This window comes from Ruditapes philippinarum, unplaced genomic scaffold (genome assembly GCF_026571515.1).
Source record: "Ruditapes philippinarum isolate M1 unplaced genomic scaffold, ASM2657151v2 ctg8484_1_1_1_1, whole genome shotgun sequence".
Classification (NCBI taxonomy): domain Eukaryota; kingdom Metazoa; phylum Mollusca; class Bivalvia; order Venerida; family Veneridae; genus Ruditapes; species Ruditapes philippinarum.
The window spans coordinates 52,910-69,364 of NW_026864322.1; the positions used below are offsets into that span (position 1 = coordinate 52,910).

At 32.0% G+C, this 16,455-nt stretch overlaps 1 protein-coding gene across 1 annotated transcript; it reads left to right on the top strand.

Annotated features, from left to right (window-relative positions):
- Positions 1-2,946: 2,946 nt before the first annotated feature.
- LOC132725184 (hepatic lectin-like) lies at positions 2,947-10,612 on the top strand. Its single transcript, XM_060710271.1, has 4 exons — positions 2,947-2,978; positions 8,025-8,115; positions 8,373-8,592; positions 9,926-10,612. Exons 2-4 carry the CDS (start codon positions 8,028-8,030, stop codon positions 9,945-9,947), a joined length of 330 nt encoding a protein of 109 aa, XP_060566254.1. The 5' UTR covers positions 2,947-2,978; positions 8,025-8,027; the 3' UTR covers positions 9,948-10,612.
- The last annotated feature ends 5,843 nt before the right edge of the window (positions 10,613-16,455 follow it).

Genomic DNA, 16,455 nt, shown 5'->3' on the forward strand with positions numbered 1-16,455 from the left:
GGTTTTTGAGAAAAGAAATTATTTCAGTAAACCGTCGTAAACTAATGTTTAGTTTTTGGTTTGTTTTTTTTCGCGAAAAATAAAAAATAAAATGCCATTTTGATTAAAAGTGACATAAAGCCCATCCTAGAGTACATACAATGTAGTTAGTGATCATTTGAAAATCAAAATAAGTTTACTTTTGTCCATATTTCCTTTTAATTTTATAATTTACTTCGCAAGAATGATTAATAGCTCACGTGTACCAAAAAAATCTCTGAAATTATACTGAATTACTGATAATAATAATGACGAGAATAATGGTGACGATTCAATCATCAACACTGGCGATTATAATAAAAACATAATAAAAACAATGTTAATGAAGCACATCCTTTGTTTTACCATAAGTTTCAAATATTTCATAGCACATTAATAATATTTTCATATATGACAATATGGCAATTATAAATGTATCTAAATATGGAAATTGACTTAAAATATTTTACTAGAAAAGAATATACTCGAACCTTTCCCGTGGATAGATCAATTTCTCATGAAATGACCCTGAACCGTCACGTAATGCCATTAAATTAAAAGACATTCATTTCGTCTGTGTGAATAGTATACAAGCAGTATACTAGTATATGGTTATAAAAACTTCATATATAAAAAATGAAAATATTTCGAAAAATCAACAACAAAAACAATTATCAAAATTTAAAGATTTTTTTCTCTCTTTGGGAAAAAGGGGGCCCGAAAAAGTTTTTTAAAAAATTTTAAAAAAAAAGTAAACTACAGGGAAAATTTAAAAAAAAATAATTTTAATTTTTTCCCCCCCCCCATCGGAAATAGTTGGGTTTAAAAAATTTAAAACTTGAAAATATTTTAAAATAAAAATAAAAAAAAAGAAATAAATCTTTGTTTTTAAAAAAAAAAAGGTTGTTTTGGTAATGTATAAAACCTTTTAAGAATAGTACAAAAAATAAAAATTGAAACCGGGGCAAAAATTGTTGGGGGGAAAAAAAACTGTTTATCCAAAACAAATTGCTGCATTATTTAGTGATAAAAATTTTGTCCCAAATTTTTTTTGTAAAAAAGAGAAAGGGGTTTAAAAAAAAGGAAAATTGAAGATTGGGGTATCTTCAAAAAGAATTTGGCCAAATTCAAATTTTTTGCTCTCTAAAAATTTCCCTATAAATAAAATAAATTTTTTTTAAAAAGTACAAATTGCAAAGGAAAAAAAAATATTTAGTGAATTTAAAAGTATAAGCATTTAAAAGAAAGGCCTTTTCATTTTTAAAAAGGCCCCCTTTTAAACCCGGCCGGGGGTTTGAAACCAGACAAGGATAGCCGAAATACAAATAAAATCAGTGGACGTTTTCAGCAATAAAAACCCCTTTAGTTTTTTCCGAATTTTCCACCTCAGTTTTTTCGGCTTAAATATTTAGACAGTTAAAAATTAAATTTTAAAATAAATTTTTAATTTCTACCGTTTGGGTATTCTGTATCTTTTTAAAAATTTAATTTTTCATTTTAAAAAAAAGTTTTTAAATCGATTTTGTATTTTAAATTTGAACTTAAAAACCATTTCCCCCTAATTTGGGGGTTCGAACCCCTCCTGGACTAAATTTTTTGAGAGAAACCTACCCAGCTTACATAGAAAATACTAGGTTTCACGCGGGTATCCTTTCCCACGAAAAAATCCCAATATAACATTTAACATAGGGGTGAACATTTAATCGACAACCATTAAAAGATGGTGTCAGTCCGACTAGCTCAATCTGTTAGAGCGCGAGACTTGTAATCTCGACATTGTGGATTCGATTCTCGGGCTTACCAACTAAAATTACAAAGCAGTCTGTTGGATGAGACTTTAAATCGAGGTCCCGTGTATGAGTGTTAAACATTTGGCACGTTAAAGGACCAGGAGGATGTTCTGGAATTTGGGGCATATGTCTGTATTTGTATCTTGCACTATCCTCCAAAATATAAATATCTTACATCTTCTGGAGGACTCGCCAATATTGGTGACCGGTGGCGAGTATAAATAAACTCAAATACACACACATTAAAAAATGATTTGCAGTGGTCGTGTGTGAAAGTGACGATCGACGCGTTTCTCAAAGGGAATCAACAATTGTTTCTGACATGAAGAAATTGGAAAAGTGATTTGTATCAGTTTGATGTCAGTCTGTACCAATAACGTGTGTGCAAATTTTCAGATCATTCGCCTTCGTAGTTTTTTTCCCATGTAATGATTTTCATGAATTAAAGTGAAATTAAAACTGAGAAGCGTTTTAACGCCTTTAAGTCAAGCCGGCTAACATTACTCATAGCTCGAAATATCGATTTTCTAATTTAGTTCTAATTTTCAATTTTTTTATAATGTTTCATATTTTATGATATAATCTTAAATTTAATGTTTAAGGCTTTTGGACCTTAGTTGGGGAGCTTATATAAGTGCAGTCTATCTAATATATATAGCCCACTTATGGACCTTAGTTTGGGAACTTTATTATACCAAAACTTTTTTAATTTTAAAATTTATATCATTATTCAAAAATTACAACAATAAATTACACTTAAAATCATGTCATTAAAAATAAATTCGGGAAAAAAGAAAATAGATAAGGATTTTTCAAAAAACAAATAAAAAAAAATTCCCCAAAAAATTACACACATTTTCAAAGACAAAATTTCAAATTTGTTCAAAAAATGAAGTTTAAAAATTAACTTCATTTTCAAAAGGGAAATGGCAAAATATAAGTTTTTTTTTTGATTGATAAAAATTCTTAAAAAATGTGAAAATTTATTTTTACTCTAAAATTTAAAAAAATTTTAATAACAATTTTAAAATTTACATTTTGAAATATTTGAAAAAAGAATGTTGTAAAATAATATCCAAAAAAAGAAAACAATTTTTGTTATGGATGTCTATTCCCCATTTTAAAAAAGTTTATATTTGTCATGATACAGAATCATGGATCGGTGCTGTTGTAAGTTATCAACTTTATTTCATAAATAATAATAATTATAATTTAAAATAACAATAATAATAATGATAAAATAATTGATGATGATAATGATGATCATAATAATAATAATAATAATATCATTTACTTTATCATTATTATTATTATTATTTTTGTTGTTGATGTTATTATCATTAAATTTATTATTGTTATTATTATTATTATTATTATTTTTATAATTATTATTATTATTATTAATAATGATGATGATGATTATTATGATTATTGTTGTCAATTAAATTATCTACAATAAAATTGATACTGTTTTTAATTATGTCAGGAGGCGTGGCCTATTTACTTTAAGAAAAAATTCTTGCCTTAAAAGCGGATATGCATACCCAACGTGTACAATTTACGTAATTTGTATAAGTTGTGAACTATCTATAATTTAGCTAACCATTATCTGTATACGACTTCAGCTCACGCGGAAGCTGTATACGTCGTAAGCTTTAAACGCCGTAAGCTATTTACATCGATAGCTTTATACGTCGTAAGCTATATACGTCGTAAGCTGTATACCTAGTAAGATATTTACATCGCGTAAGTTGAATACGTCGTATTCTGTATACGTCATTAGCTGTATACGCTGTAAGCTGTATACGTCGTAAGCTGAATAAGATATGTCATAAGCTATAAATCGTAAGCTATATATGTCGTATATATGTCGTAAGTTATATACGTCGCAAGTTGAACGTCATAAGCTTTATACGTCGTATGCTATATAAATCATAAACTATAATCGGCGTAAGCTATACACATCGTAAGCTATGTACGCCGAAAGCTTTATATGTCCTAAAGGCCTCAACAGACGGTAGGATTTAGCTGTACAACACTAATTAGAGATAACATGTACAATTTTCAAAGCAATACAAACATTGCATTCAGACGGTAATTCTGTAGGAATCATCTGAGGTTTCCCTAAAAAGGATCCCTCCCAATTGATGCTTTACATACTGTACTCACTAAATACTTTTTTTCGCCATGAGTAATGATTGAAAGACCTCCATTAAAAAAAAAATATATATATTTTTTTTAATGTGAAGCCTGACCGAGACTCAAACCTGGAACCCTCGGAATATCGTACTGCAGCTCTACTGACTAAGCTATTCGGCCGCCTACAAACTACATCCCCTTCCCTAATTCATGTAATTAGAGAACAGTTCAATACCGTGACATAATCATTTTCGGAATAATTTGGGATTCGAACATAACACAACTTTGCGTCTCCTGAAGAGATTTTTTCAACATCATTTTTACCCCATCTTTCTACTATATTTTCCTTTTAGCCCTAATTGTTCTGGAATTTCATTCATTACACCCATTATCAGGAGATAATTTGGTAATCTGTTACTTGTCATTGTGGGAGGTCTGCAGAAATCTGTATGACAAGATTTTTGAAATAGAACATGTCCTATCCCTTACATCTAAACTTGAGGTTTCCGAATTCAAGAAATAGTAGCCTACACACATTAAGATTTGTCTGTACATCTTAGTTTTAATTGGTGTTGTACTTCAAAATCCTACCGTCTGTTGAGGCCTTAAGCTGTTTCCCTAATAAGATATATACGTCATTAGCTGTATATGCCGTAAGCTATAAGCGTCCTACGCTGCATCCGTATGTACACAACGTAAACTATACACGTCGCAAGACGTATGCGTTGAAACCTGTATACGTTGTTAGCTTAATGCGTCATAAGGTATATATGCCGTAACCTATATACGTCGTAAGCTTCATGCGCTGTAAGGTATTAATGTCGTTAGCTACATACGTTGTAAGCATTAAACGTCGTAAGCTGTACGAGGGCTGTTCAATAAAAACGCGGAAAAGTGCTGCCATATTTTTAATATTCATTGGAAATTGGCGTTCTCTTTACATTTTGTAAATAAACATATAATAAACATGTACACAAAATTTCAATAAAATCGGATAAAAATTAATACCCGGTAGTACAATTTCAAGTATTTCTAAGGTAATCGCAGTGAAACCGGCCCAACGTCGTAACGACGTCACGCTCAACGCATGTATGAGAGTCACCCAAAACACGCACCTAGTCCTTCTCGAAATACTCTCCGTGAAAGGAAACACACTTTTTACAACGGTTGATCCATGACATGAAACTATTAAAGTAGGAGCCATTATTTATCTCTGAAACTGCACCTTGCACCGCGTAAGACAACTCGTCCACATCATCAAAGTGTTCTCCCCGCAGGACGTTCTTCAGTGTCGGGAATAGAAAGAAATCGCATGGTGCGAGGTCAGGGCTGTAGGCCGGGTGCTCGAGGACTTCGAAGCCGAGTTTCCTGATTGTGAACTGTGTTTCGGCCGCACGATGAGACGGTGCGTTGTCGTGATGAAATATCGTGTCGGCGATTTTCGTGGCCCGCTTCTTTCTCATCGCCCTCATAAAGTCGTGTCTCAGAATCTTAGAGCATAAAGAAATACAATCATAAGTAAATTGTCGTTATAATTTATTTTCATAATTACTTACACAAACATAAATAATTATTAGGTAATGTATTGACATAATATATGTTATTTTGGTTTTGGAGTGATATATGTGGATATATTACCTGCTAAGATTTTATATCACCCGAGCCGTTAGGCGAGGGTGATATTTTATCTTGGCAGGTAATATATCCACATTTATCACTCCAAAACCAAAATAATAATTTTATTACCCTTCCCCTGCCGAGTTTAGACGATTTTTTAAAAAATCATTGCTGTTTCAAATGAAATGTCGAAATAAGATTCCCTTTAGGGTACCTCTTCATCACAACATGACGTCACATAAATATATGACGTATTTTTCCCGTACCTAACGAATGTAAACAAGAGAAAAGGAGTAGTCTATTGTACGCACTTTTTTGTAATTAATATCAAGCTTTCACAAGGTCATATTTGTTTTCAATACTGATGGGAATATGTATCATTACTCTACTTTGGTAAATATTTATAATTTTACAGTTAAAAAGTGTTTGTAAATCGGAATTTACACCGCGTAAAATCGAACCGTACGCGCATCACCTAAGCGCATGTTGTTTACAACGTTGGGTACCCAACGGGGAAATTTAGTGTGTATATTACCCGTCTGGCTCGGTTATATCAATTTCTTTCGGGTGATCAATATCCAATCAAAAAGGCGGAAAAAATCTGGAAGGGTAATAATAATGAATATCTTATTATAGATTAAACAAATTTATTTACCTTAGAATAATACTTCGCCGTCACAGCCTGACCCAAGGGTACCGCGTGGCTCAGTATCACACCGTCGACGTCAAAGAAGACGATGAACATCTGTTTCCTTGCAGATCCGATCTTTCGTGTATTTCGCGAATTGTTATCCGACGATCGTTGTCAAGCAGCTCCTTTATCACAGCGACGTGATTTGACGTTACGTTGGGACGTCCACTGCGTTTGTCGTCATGGATGCTTTGTTGGCCGCCTAGAAATCGGGCATACCACTTGTACATTGCTGTTTTCTTCATCGCCTGATCACCATATACTTTTTGTAATCTTAACATTGTTTCTTTCTTTGAAACCCGTTCAAAACACAAAATTTTATTGAAGATCGTTGTTACGATGCCATTTTAACGCATTAACATGACGTCATGTGCGTAACGCCAACATGTTGCGCGTAAATTATGCAAAGTTTGGTGAAAATCGCACGGTAAACGGTAAAATGCGACGTCATTATTAACCAGTGACTATTTGTAAAAATGAACAAAAGTGGGCCGGTAATCGCTACATGTGGTTACCATAACGACCGTTTGTTAACATATGATTCATGCCAGAACGGCAATATTTGCTGTTTATTTTCAAAATATGTTTGTCTCTATTACTGTATAAGTTTTATTCAGCTAACTTTGAAAATAAGGAAATAGCGACACTTTTCCGCGTATTTATTGAACAGCCCTCGTATATACGTCATAAGCTTCATGCGTCGTAAACTGTATGCGGTGCAACATTGCCCTATCCATGTTCTGTTCAATACACGAGTGTGTACCTGATAAGCATGTAAGCAAGATTGCTACCTCGTAAAAATTGAAGAGCACAATTCAGTTTATATTAAATCAATTTTCCCCATGTGGTACCTCAATTTTACTTTTGCTTACAATTCCGACAATGTTAGGGCTGTTTAGGGTAAACTGAAGCTGAAATGTATAAATAAAATAAAATTCACATATAAAAAAAAGGAAAATAAACTTACATCAATTCATTCAGTTTACCAATCACCGATCATCGTCTTTATTTTTTATAACATTTTAACAGTCTAAAAAATACTCTTTCTTCCACACGCAAAACTGCACTTGATGACTTAAATTTTGGGCATATGTATTTTTTTACTAGCAATAACTGTTAACAGGGTCTTTCAAATTCTATTTGAAAGACCCTGCTGTTAAGTAATGTGTAAACAAAACTTGTTTTCCAAGTTCCTAGTGACTTTTAGAATGTTTACTCATCTGTCAACATCTATTTATTGTCTGTTACAATCCAACAAGAATGTATGTAAAATTAATGTATCAAAATAAAAACCCTCTGAATAAAACACATTTTATATTTTCCTCCCGTGAAAAACACAACTTTAAATATAGCGGTCGCTTACATTACAATGAACAGTCTAATGCAAACTTCCGCGAAAAAAAGGGAACGGCATGGTGTAACCTTTTCTTCTTCTATAATTGTTTTTTGTTTCATTTATTAATTAAAACAAGCGAATATTCATTTTTTTGTATAAAATAGATCATCACCTTTTAATATTGATTTTGGACTTATTTTCTTGCCCAAGACTTTGTATATTTATTAGAAATACTTCTGAGATTGAGGGCTACCAGTGGGGAAAACAGATTTGATATTCAAGTTGATGTAATTGAGGAAAATTAATTTAAACTTGAAATTAAGCATAAAATTAAAAAAGATTTTTTTAGTGAAATATATTGTTATTTCATTTTATCTTACACATAAACAAACTATTATCATTATTATTTGTTATGATTTTTTGTGTGTTTTAGAATATGTGTAAATTGTTTGGCGGAAACCTGGTCAATATAGAAACTGCGACTGAAAATAGTTACTTAGCAGCTACTGCAAAACTTCGTGGACGTTAGTAATTTCTATTCCAATTTATCTTAGTATTTATTCAAAAGGGACAAACTTTTGTGAATGCCTGTATAGATAAAGTATTAAATGGACCATGAAATGAGCATTCTGTTTGATTTTCTTGTAATATATTATGAACTAGGTACATTATTGTATATGGCATGTGTAAATTTGTTGAACAGTCCTCCTAATTGAAAAACACTTTTATGAGTCCGCTTTTGAATCTTCTAATGACAAATTCCTCTTTGTACTTATAATAGACTACTATTGGATTGGACTAACTGATGCGCAAGAGGAAAGTATATGGCGTTGGATTTCAAATACAGGCAAACTGGTATACAGAGGATATTTCAACTGGGCTTCCGGAGAACCAAATAACCGTGGGTCTGACGAAAACTGTGCTACAATAAGCACTTCTGGATTTTGGAACGATATCCCATGTTATAAGAATGCTCATTACATTTGCGAGGCTGACAACAGGTGAGATTTCTAGAAAACAACTCGACCAAATGATGTCTAAGTGTCAGCCGCAACTTTAAGCCCTTTCCGTCTGTCTTGGGATAAGTACCTCGAACACAATAGTAAGAATTTACAGAAGAGATAAGGTATTTACAGAAGAGATATGGTATGGTAACCTACGCTAAGAAACTAAACATGTAAACAAATAGTAATTTGATGCTGGGAGTTGTTGACTGGATTCATAATGCAAAAGTCCACCTTAATTAAGTAAATTCATAGCTATAAAAATAAACAGTACACTTTTTCGAAGTAGTCATATACTTTTGATTTAAACTTCCGTTGGTATGGACGCGTTGTTTGCCAACTTTGTTATAATGTGACCAGTCAGAATCTGCAAATTATTGGCTAGCGTTTCGGTACCGAAATAAGCAGTGTGCTGCCCAAACAAAAAATGTGTTTATTTTTTTATATAATAGTTATCTATAATAAATCCTGTTGCAAAATAAAAAGCAAAAATAAAGAAAAGAAAAAACAACAACAACAAAACAATAAAACAAACAGAATATCTTGCGTAATTATGGGTCTCCCTATCAATTGACAAGAACCGTCAAATACCGATGAGAACCTATATATTGCAAATAAACACATATACATGTTATTTATTATATGTAATACAGGCAGAGCATATTTAATTTTATATTTGATTTTGTTTTTGTCTTTTTTATGTAGAAAATTAAAAATATGAGTACCGACACATTACCAACAAGAAAATAAAATTGGGTGCAACGCGTATACTGAACGTTGATACCGACAAGAAACGATTTGTAGTTTACATGATCAGTAACAAGATTTGTGCTGAAAACATCTTATGAACATGTTTCCACTTTATTTCAAGTTAATTTCACTTTTCATATTCAAGTTTTGACACATAACACTTTAAAGCGAGAGTAGCTTATTTTTATTTTGAAACTAAAAAAAAATACCTATACTCCTTTTAACTCTAGATAAAGGATTTGATACAAATACTTTTTTTCCATTACACTATAGATCTTGAAACCCAAATAAATCTGACATCTGACATCATCAAGCTTACAACGCATTTTGCACATTTCGTGTCTGAACGGACATTTGTCTGTTTTTTTGTTTTTTTTGTTGTTGTTTTTTTCTTTTGTGCTTATGTTGAAAGGTCGTCGGGAATTCTTTAAAGTATCAGGATGAACTTATATGATTTCATACAATAACACAATCTAAAGTTTTCAAAAATTAAAGGTTATTCATGAATTTAAACGTATTTATGTTATTAACATATTCACCGTTCCTTGTCAAAGATTACTTTTATTCCGTTTGTTTTCAGTGAGGAAACCATTGTTGGCTAACTCGACGGAACACGGGACCAGATTTATTGGATTCGGATTACCTTTCGTTTGATACAAGCTTAAAGTGTACGATTCTGTTTCTATGTTTAATTCGTTCGTCACACTGTTAAAACTTGGAATAATATTTTATTTTTCATACCAGAGGAAACTTATCCATTGGATATGAACTATTCTTTTGTTCTACTCCTCATTATATCGGAACCTCGTTATATAAAGGCAAACAATTTAAACAGACGTTTTGTTAAAAAACCTTTAGGGTTTTATTGTATTGATTTAACCTAACCTTCCCAAAATAAAATATGAAAAAGTAAAGTTATATTCCTTATATCAAACATTGTTGCCAAGGCATCTGTGACATTTTGAAGAATGCAAATTAAAGATGCACCATAATACATGTACATCATTAATACAAATAACAATGTGAATGTGTAAGATAATGTACTATATATTCTTATTATCCAGAAACTACATTCCTGGCATTGTGCTTTCATATCATTTGCGAAAAAATCTAGGTAACCGCATAGGATTTTAAAAAATCTAGTTAACCACGCAATAATTATACAATTTGGTTAATATGAATCACGTAGCATTTGAAAATCTAGTTAGCCGCGTAGTATTTAAACAAAATCTAGTTAAGCACGTAGTATTTATAAAATCTAGTTAACCCCGTAGTATCTAAGTAATAGATATACCATTGGTGCGTTGACGATTTCTGGGTTTGCGTAAATTATACCATAATCACGTGACCTTTCTTATGCCTTAACCTCACGAGACGAAGTCGAGTGAGGTTGCATAAGAAAGGTCACGTGATTATGGTATAATTTACGCAAACCCAGAAATCGTCAACGCACCAATGGTGTATCTGTTTTAACCTATAGCTCCGCCCAGAAACACTTACTCCTTCGATCTTAATTTGCATAAAATTATACCATAGTCTGGGTATGGTATAATTTACGGTTATTGGAAATTATACTTGGAAGAATTTTACATAAGAAGCGCTGAAGAGCTATAGGTTAAAAAAAAAGTTAACCACGTAGTCTTAAAAATAAATCTAGTTAACCACGTAGTATTAAAAAATATATCTAGTTAACCACGTTTGTCGCTTAGTACAATTTGTGTTCCTAATTATTTCAGCTCAAAAGAAAGAGCGTCGGATAAGAAATCCATAGGTTGCTGGTTCGATTTTCGAACGTGGCGTAATATCTGGGTGATAATTGATCTCGGACATCCAATTTAATGGTCATTTGTCTGTTAATTCAGATATTATGTGGGACTAGTAGTGGGTCACTTGGTAATTACTGGTTAGTTATCCAGGAAAACCGACTAGATAGATCTGTCGCCGAGAATTTGTTGTAATCGGCGAAAAAAAGGCAGAATACATATTAATAGGTTTAAATTTGTATACGTCTTATTGAATTAAAACAAAACAAAAAGAAAATTATATGAAAATTGCAGATTTGGTTTGATTTGGGTCTGCTTAAGAGACAATGAATATTTGCACATCCTAACACCGGCTTAAGCATTAACTAAATATGTTGTAATTAATGATCCCATTACACCTGAAATATAGTATAATATACAATTACTGACTAGTGAGTCATTCAATATGATGTGATATTCACCGGCAGATAAAAAAATGACCGAGGCGATATCCAATGACTCACTAATCAAAAATTGTTTTATCATATGAACATTGAAGCTACGGACTTATATCTTGTGCGTCATTGAGTGTCCCAGTGTCTTTAGAAATCATATAAAACGTGCAAAAGATATGGTCCGATCATGAATATTTACAGCACTTCAAACTATATGATAATAAAACTAAGTTCCATCTCTTGCTTTGACATTGACCTTTAAATTAAAAACTTGGATTTTGCACGCGACACATTGTCTTTTTATTGTGTCCAGCTTTTCTTACCCAAGTTACCTTTCTTGCTTTATTTTAGACACGAACGGCCATCTTAGTGCAGCCACTCATCTAACGTAAGCTATGTGAATAGTTTATAGCAAAAGCTATTTATTCAATCATGAGCAATATGCCAACATCACAGAAATTAAAAAGAAGTCTTGATTACTTCTTCCTGCAGTAACATTTGCACCATCAATAGAAAATGGCTTTTAAATAAGCGCATTTTTTATTTGAGCACGGTGGAACAACTGTCAAGCAGGCCTGGTAAAAGCCTAAAAAGCAAAGCATTATGTGAGGAATACATATTGATTTTAAAATGCTAACCAATAAACTTAAGATTGAACTGGCGCTTTTAAATAATTAAGATGTGGATTCTATTGACTGTATACTGTTATTAAGTACAGTGTAACTTCCGAATTCCGGAACTTCTAAAATCCGAAAACTTCTGAACATTTTTCAGGGTCCCGAAATTTCTCACTCTGTTTTCTATATAATTAATACCTCTGAATTCCGGAACTTCTAAATTCTAAATTCCAAACGAATTTCTGCTAAAATTTGGGTTATTATAATATCAATTCAAAATTACTTCCAAAATTCGGAAATTGAAAAAGGTGTGACAGAATATTATAATTGGAATAAATGTAACAAACCGTTGTTTCCTTGAGCAAGAAACTTTACATTTATTGCTACATTTGTAAGTACTGGTTGGTTCTGTGAACGGCCTCAAGAGTGTTTCAATAAGCTTATAGCTTCCAACACAATCGAACTAAAATAAATTTGTATTAAACTAAGAGCGTTATCTGAATCAACATTATGTTCTGTTCCGTCACGTTGTACCTTCCTTGTTCTAAACAGAGGTTGATCATCATCAGAAGAAAAATAGTTTTATTCCTCTTCTTTAAAAGAAAGGTTATCCAAATCCAATAGAGCTGGTTCCGTGTTCTCGTGTTAAACCAACAATATATTTTCTTCCTTTGAAACAAAAGTAATATAATATATCATCGATTATAAAAAAAGAGAAAAACCTTTTTTGATGTATATATTATTGAATGTCCTTTCATTTTGGAAACCTTATATCTTTAACTTCAGCTCCTTATCAAGAAAAAGAAAATGTTCTTTCAATGCATCATTTCAGACACAATAAGTTACAATTTCCATATCTAGTGTAAGGGCAAAGAACTGTAGATTTGGTTATCACATGTAAATAGAGGCGTATGTATAAGCTCCCCTCTCTAGATTTAAGAGAAGTATACTTGCAGAGTAAAAAGTGCTATTCGTGTGTATGCAATCTTAATAAAATAAAATTTTGCAATACAAAGAGTTAAGCAGACATGTTAACAAAAATATATTATATGTAAATACAGTAGAATCCCTACTTAACACCACTCCGGAATTAAGACCATCCCGCTATTAGGACCATTTATTTTAAAAGAACGGAATTCGTGTTCTTTATATCAATGGTTACACGAGCCGCAATTAAGACCACCACGCTTATCCAGGTTTAAGTTACACAGATGATATTTATGTTAGAATTTTAAATTTAATGTTTTTAGGCTGTTAGACCTTGGTTGGGCAGCTGCATTAAGCACAATCTATTTAATACATAAAACTAGGACATGCAGATGTATAATAAATTATACTTACATGTATGTCACGTAAAATTAATTCGTTGGAAAACATATAAACATTTAAAAAAAATGTAAATAGAAAATATATAAAATAGAAAGTAAAAAAAATAATATACAAAGGCTTAATAAAAGTAAAAGTGAGATTGGAACTCACGACCTTCCGCATGCAAAACAAGCACCATTACCACTACACTATCAGGACAGGTACTATTCAAATACCTTTTTTCCTGTTAATGCGTTTTCGTATATGGTTTTTTTCCTGTCACCCCTATGTACTTTTTAATTTAAGATCTCCCATCCTTGATCAAATTTGAATCGACAGCATATGTATGTCACGTAAAATTAATTCGTTTTAGAGATAATGAAAATAGATAATGATTTATGTCAAAGCAGATAAAACTTCCAAATAACACACATTACTAGATACTTCAAAAATTTACTTTAAAATGAAGTTTGAATCTATATTAATTTCTTTTATTTTCATAGGGACTGGCAAGTATAACTTCATGTATTTTTATTGATAATTCTGTAAACCATATGGCTTTTACTTCTAATACCAAAATGATATAAACAATTTTATAAATTTAGAAACATATTGTGAAAATGTAGAAAGCTATTGATGATATTCAACACAGAAATCAAAATATTTTAGTTGATGGATGTCTGTCAGGGTGGCTCCGCCATGGTAACAAGTGTTATCATTTTAGTCATGATACAGAATCATGGATCGGTGCTGTTGTAAGTTATCAACTTTGTTTGCACTTACTTTTTCTTTAATATGGTGGCAGATTTACGCCATGCCGTGTTTTCGCTTCTTTGCCTCAAAAAGGCAAAATGCGAAAATGCAAAAACATGAATGGACGCAAAGCGAAAATACGACAGCAGAAGGGCAACATTATGACATGTAAAATCTGTCGTCTATTGGCATTTCATCCGTCGTATTTTCACTTTCGCGCTTTATTGCATTTTGCCTTTTTAGCATTGTTGTGATTTTCCTTTTTCGCTTTATTGCATTTACCTGTTTTGCATTGTTGTGTTTTCCCTTTTACGCAATATTGCATTTTGAATTTTTTCGCATTGTTAAGTTTTCATGCATGCATTTTAAGATTTTCGCATTGTCATTTTTTCGCCTTTTCCCCATTGATGTATTTTTACATTTTGGTATTTTTGCCTTTTGCTTTTCCGCATCTTCGCGTTCCAATTAAGTATGGGCACATTGACTACACACATATATGCTGACGAGTAACGGAGTCAAGTTCAACGGGTTAATTTCTTAATATCAGCTGTAAAAAACATGCTTCATATATGATTAGCATGTTATCCACAAAACAATGAAAATAAACAATTATAAATAACATATACTAAATAAATACATTCATAATAATAGTTATAGCTTATAATAATAAGATAATAATACAAGTTATAATAATAAAGTGATTTATGATAATGATAATGATGTTATACATGCCATTATGGTGATAATTATCTTATTAATGATGATGATGATTTTCATTATTATAATTATTATGATTAATATTATTTCATTGTTGCTCTTGTTAATTGAATTATCTTCAATAAAAATGATAATGCTTTTAATTTTGTCAGGAGGCGTAAGCTATTTACTTTAAAGACAATCATAGTTGCCACAAACCCGTCGTATACAGCTTATGTTACTTGTACAGGTTGTCAACTAAATAATACAGTACACAATAAACTTTAAACGACTTCTGCCCACGAGTAAGCTGTATACGCCGTAAGCTATACACATCGGAAGCTATATATGCCGTTATCTATATACATCGTAAGGTATATACCAAGTAAGATAATTATATACGGTGTAAGCTATATACGGCGTTAGCTGTATACGTATTTATACGTTGTAAGCTGTATGTCGTAGCTATAACGTGGTTAGCTATATACATCGTAAGTTATATAATATATATATTGAATTATATGCGTTGTAAGCTGTAACGTTGTAAGCAATATACGTCGTAATCTATATATGTGGTAAGCTATACACATCGTAAGCTGTATATGTCGTAAGCTACATACGTCGTGAGCTATAAACGTCATAAGCTGGATACGTCGTTGGCCTTAAACATCGTAAGGTAAGCTATAATAATTATATCGAAAGCTTCATGCATCAAAAGCTATATAGGCTACGTCGTAAGCTATATACGTCGAAAGTTATGTGTCATAAGTTATATACGTGATCGTCGTAAGCTATATACGTCGAAAGCTTCATGCATCATAAGTTATATACGTCGTAAGCTATATACGTCGAAAGTTATATACGTCGAAAGCTTCATGCGTCATAAGTTATATACGTCGTAAGCTTTATACGTCGAAAGTTATATACGTCGAAAGCTTCATGCGTCATACATTATATACGTCGTAAGATATATACGTCGTAAGATATATACGTCGTAAGTTATATACGTCGTAAGCTATATACGTCGCAAAAGCTTCATGCGTCATAAGTTATATACGTCGTAAGCTGGTGCCCCTCTGTGCTTTATTTTAGACACGAATGTGCGCCAGAAAAGAATCACTACCTTTTAGCTAGCTTTATACCTTACTCAAATGAAGATTCATAAATCCCTAGCGTGACTCAAACACACGGCGATAAAGGACAAGTGGTTAAAATTCAACGATAATAACCACTCAACAACGGACGAATAATACTTGTAACGAAGTGAACGGTCGGACATTTACCTGATTCATAATAATTGAGAAACACGACATAGTTACTATTAAATCAATAGCGTGTATTTATTATTAAGTTCTGTCTTTTAGAACATGTGTAAATTGTTTGGCGGAAACCTGGTCGAAATAGAAACAGCGGCTGAAAATAGCTACTTAGCAGCTATTGCCAAACTTCGTGGACGTTAGTAATTTCTTTTTTAATTTTCTCCTAGTATTTAATCAAAAGGGACAAACTTTTGTGAATGCGTGTATAGATAAAGTATGA

Coding starts and splice junctions, on each gene's coding strand:
- LOC132725184 (XM_060710271.1), top strand. CDS start 8,028: ATGTGTAAATTGTTTGGCGGAAACCTGGTCAATATAGAAACTGCGACT. Junction 8,116..8,372: donor TACTGCAAAACTTCGTGGAC/GTTAGTAATTTC, acceptor TACTTATAATAG/ACTACTATTGGATTGGACTA. Junction 8,593..9,925: donor ATTTGCGAGGCTGACAACAG/GTGAGATTTCTA, acceptor GTTTGTTTTCAG/TGAGGAAACCATTGTTGGCT.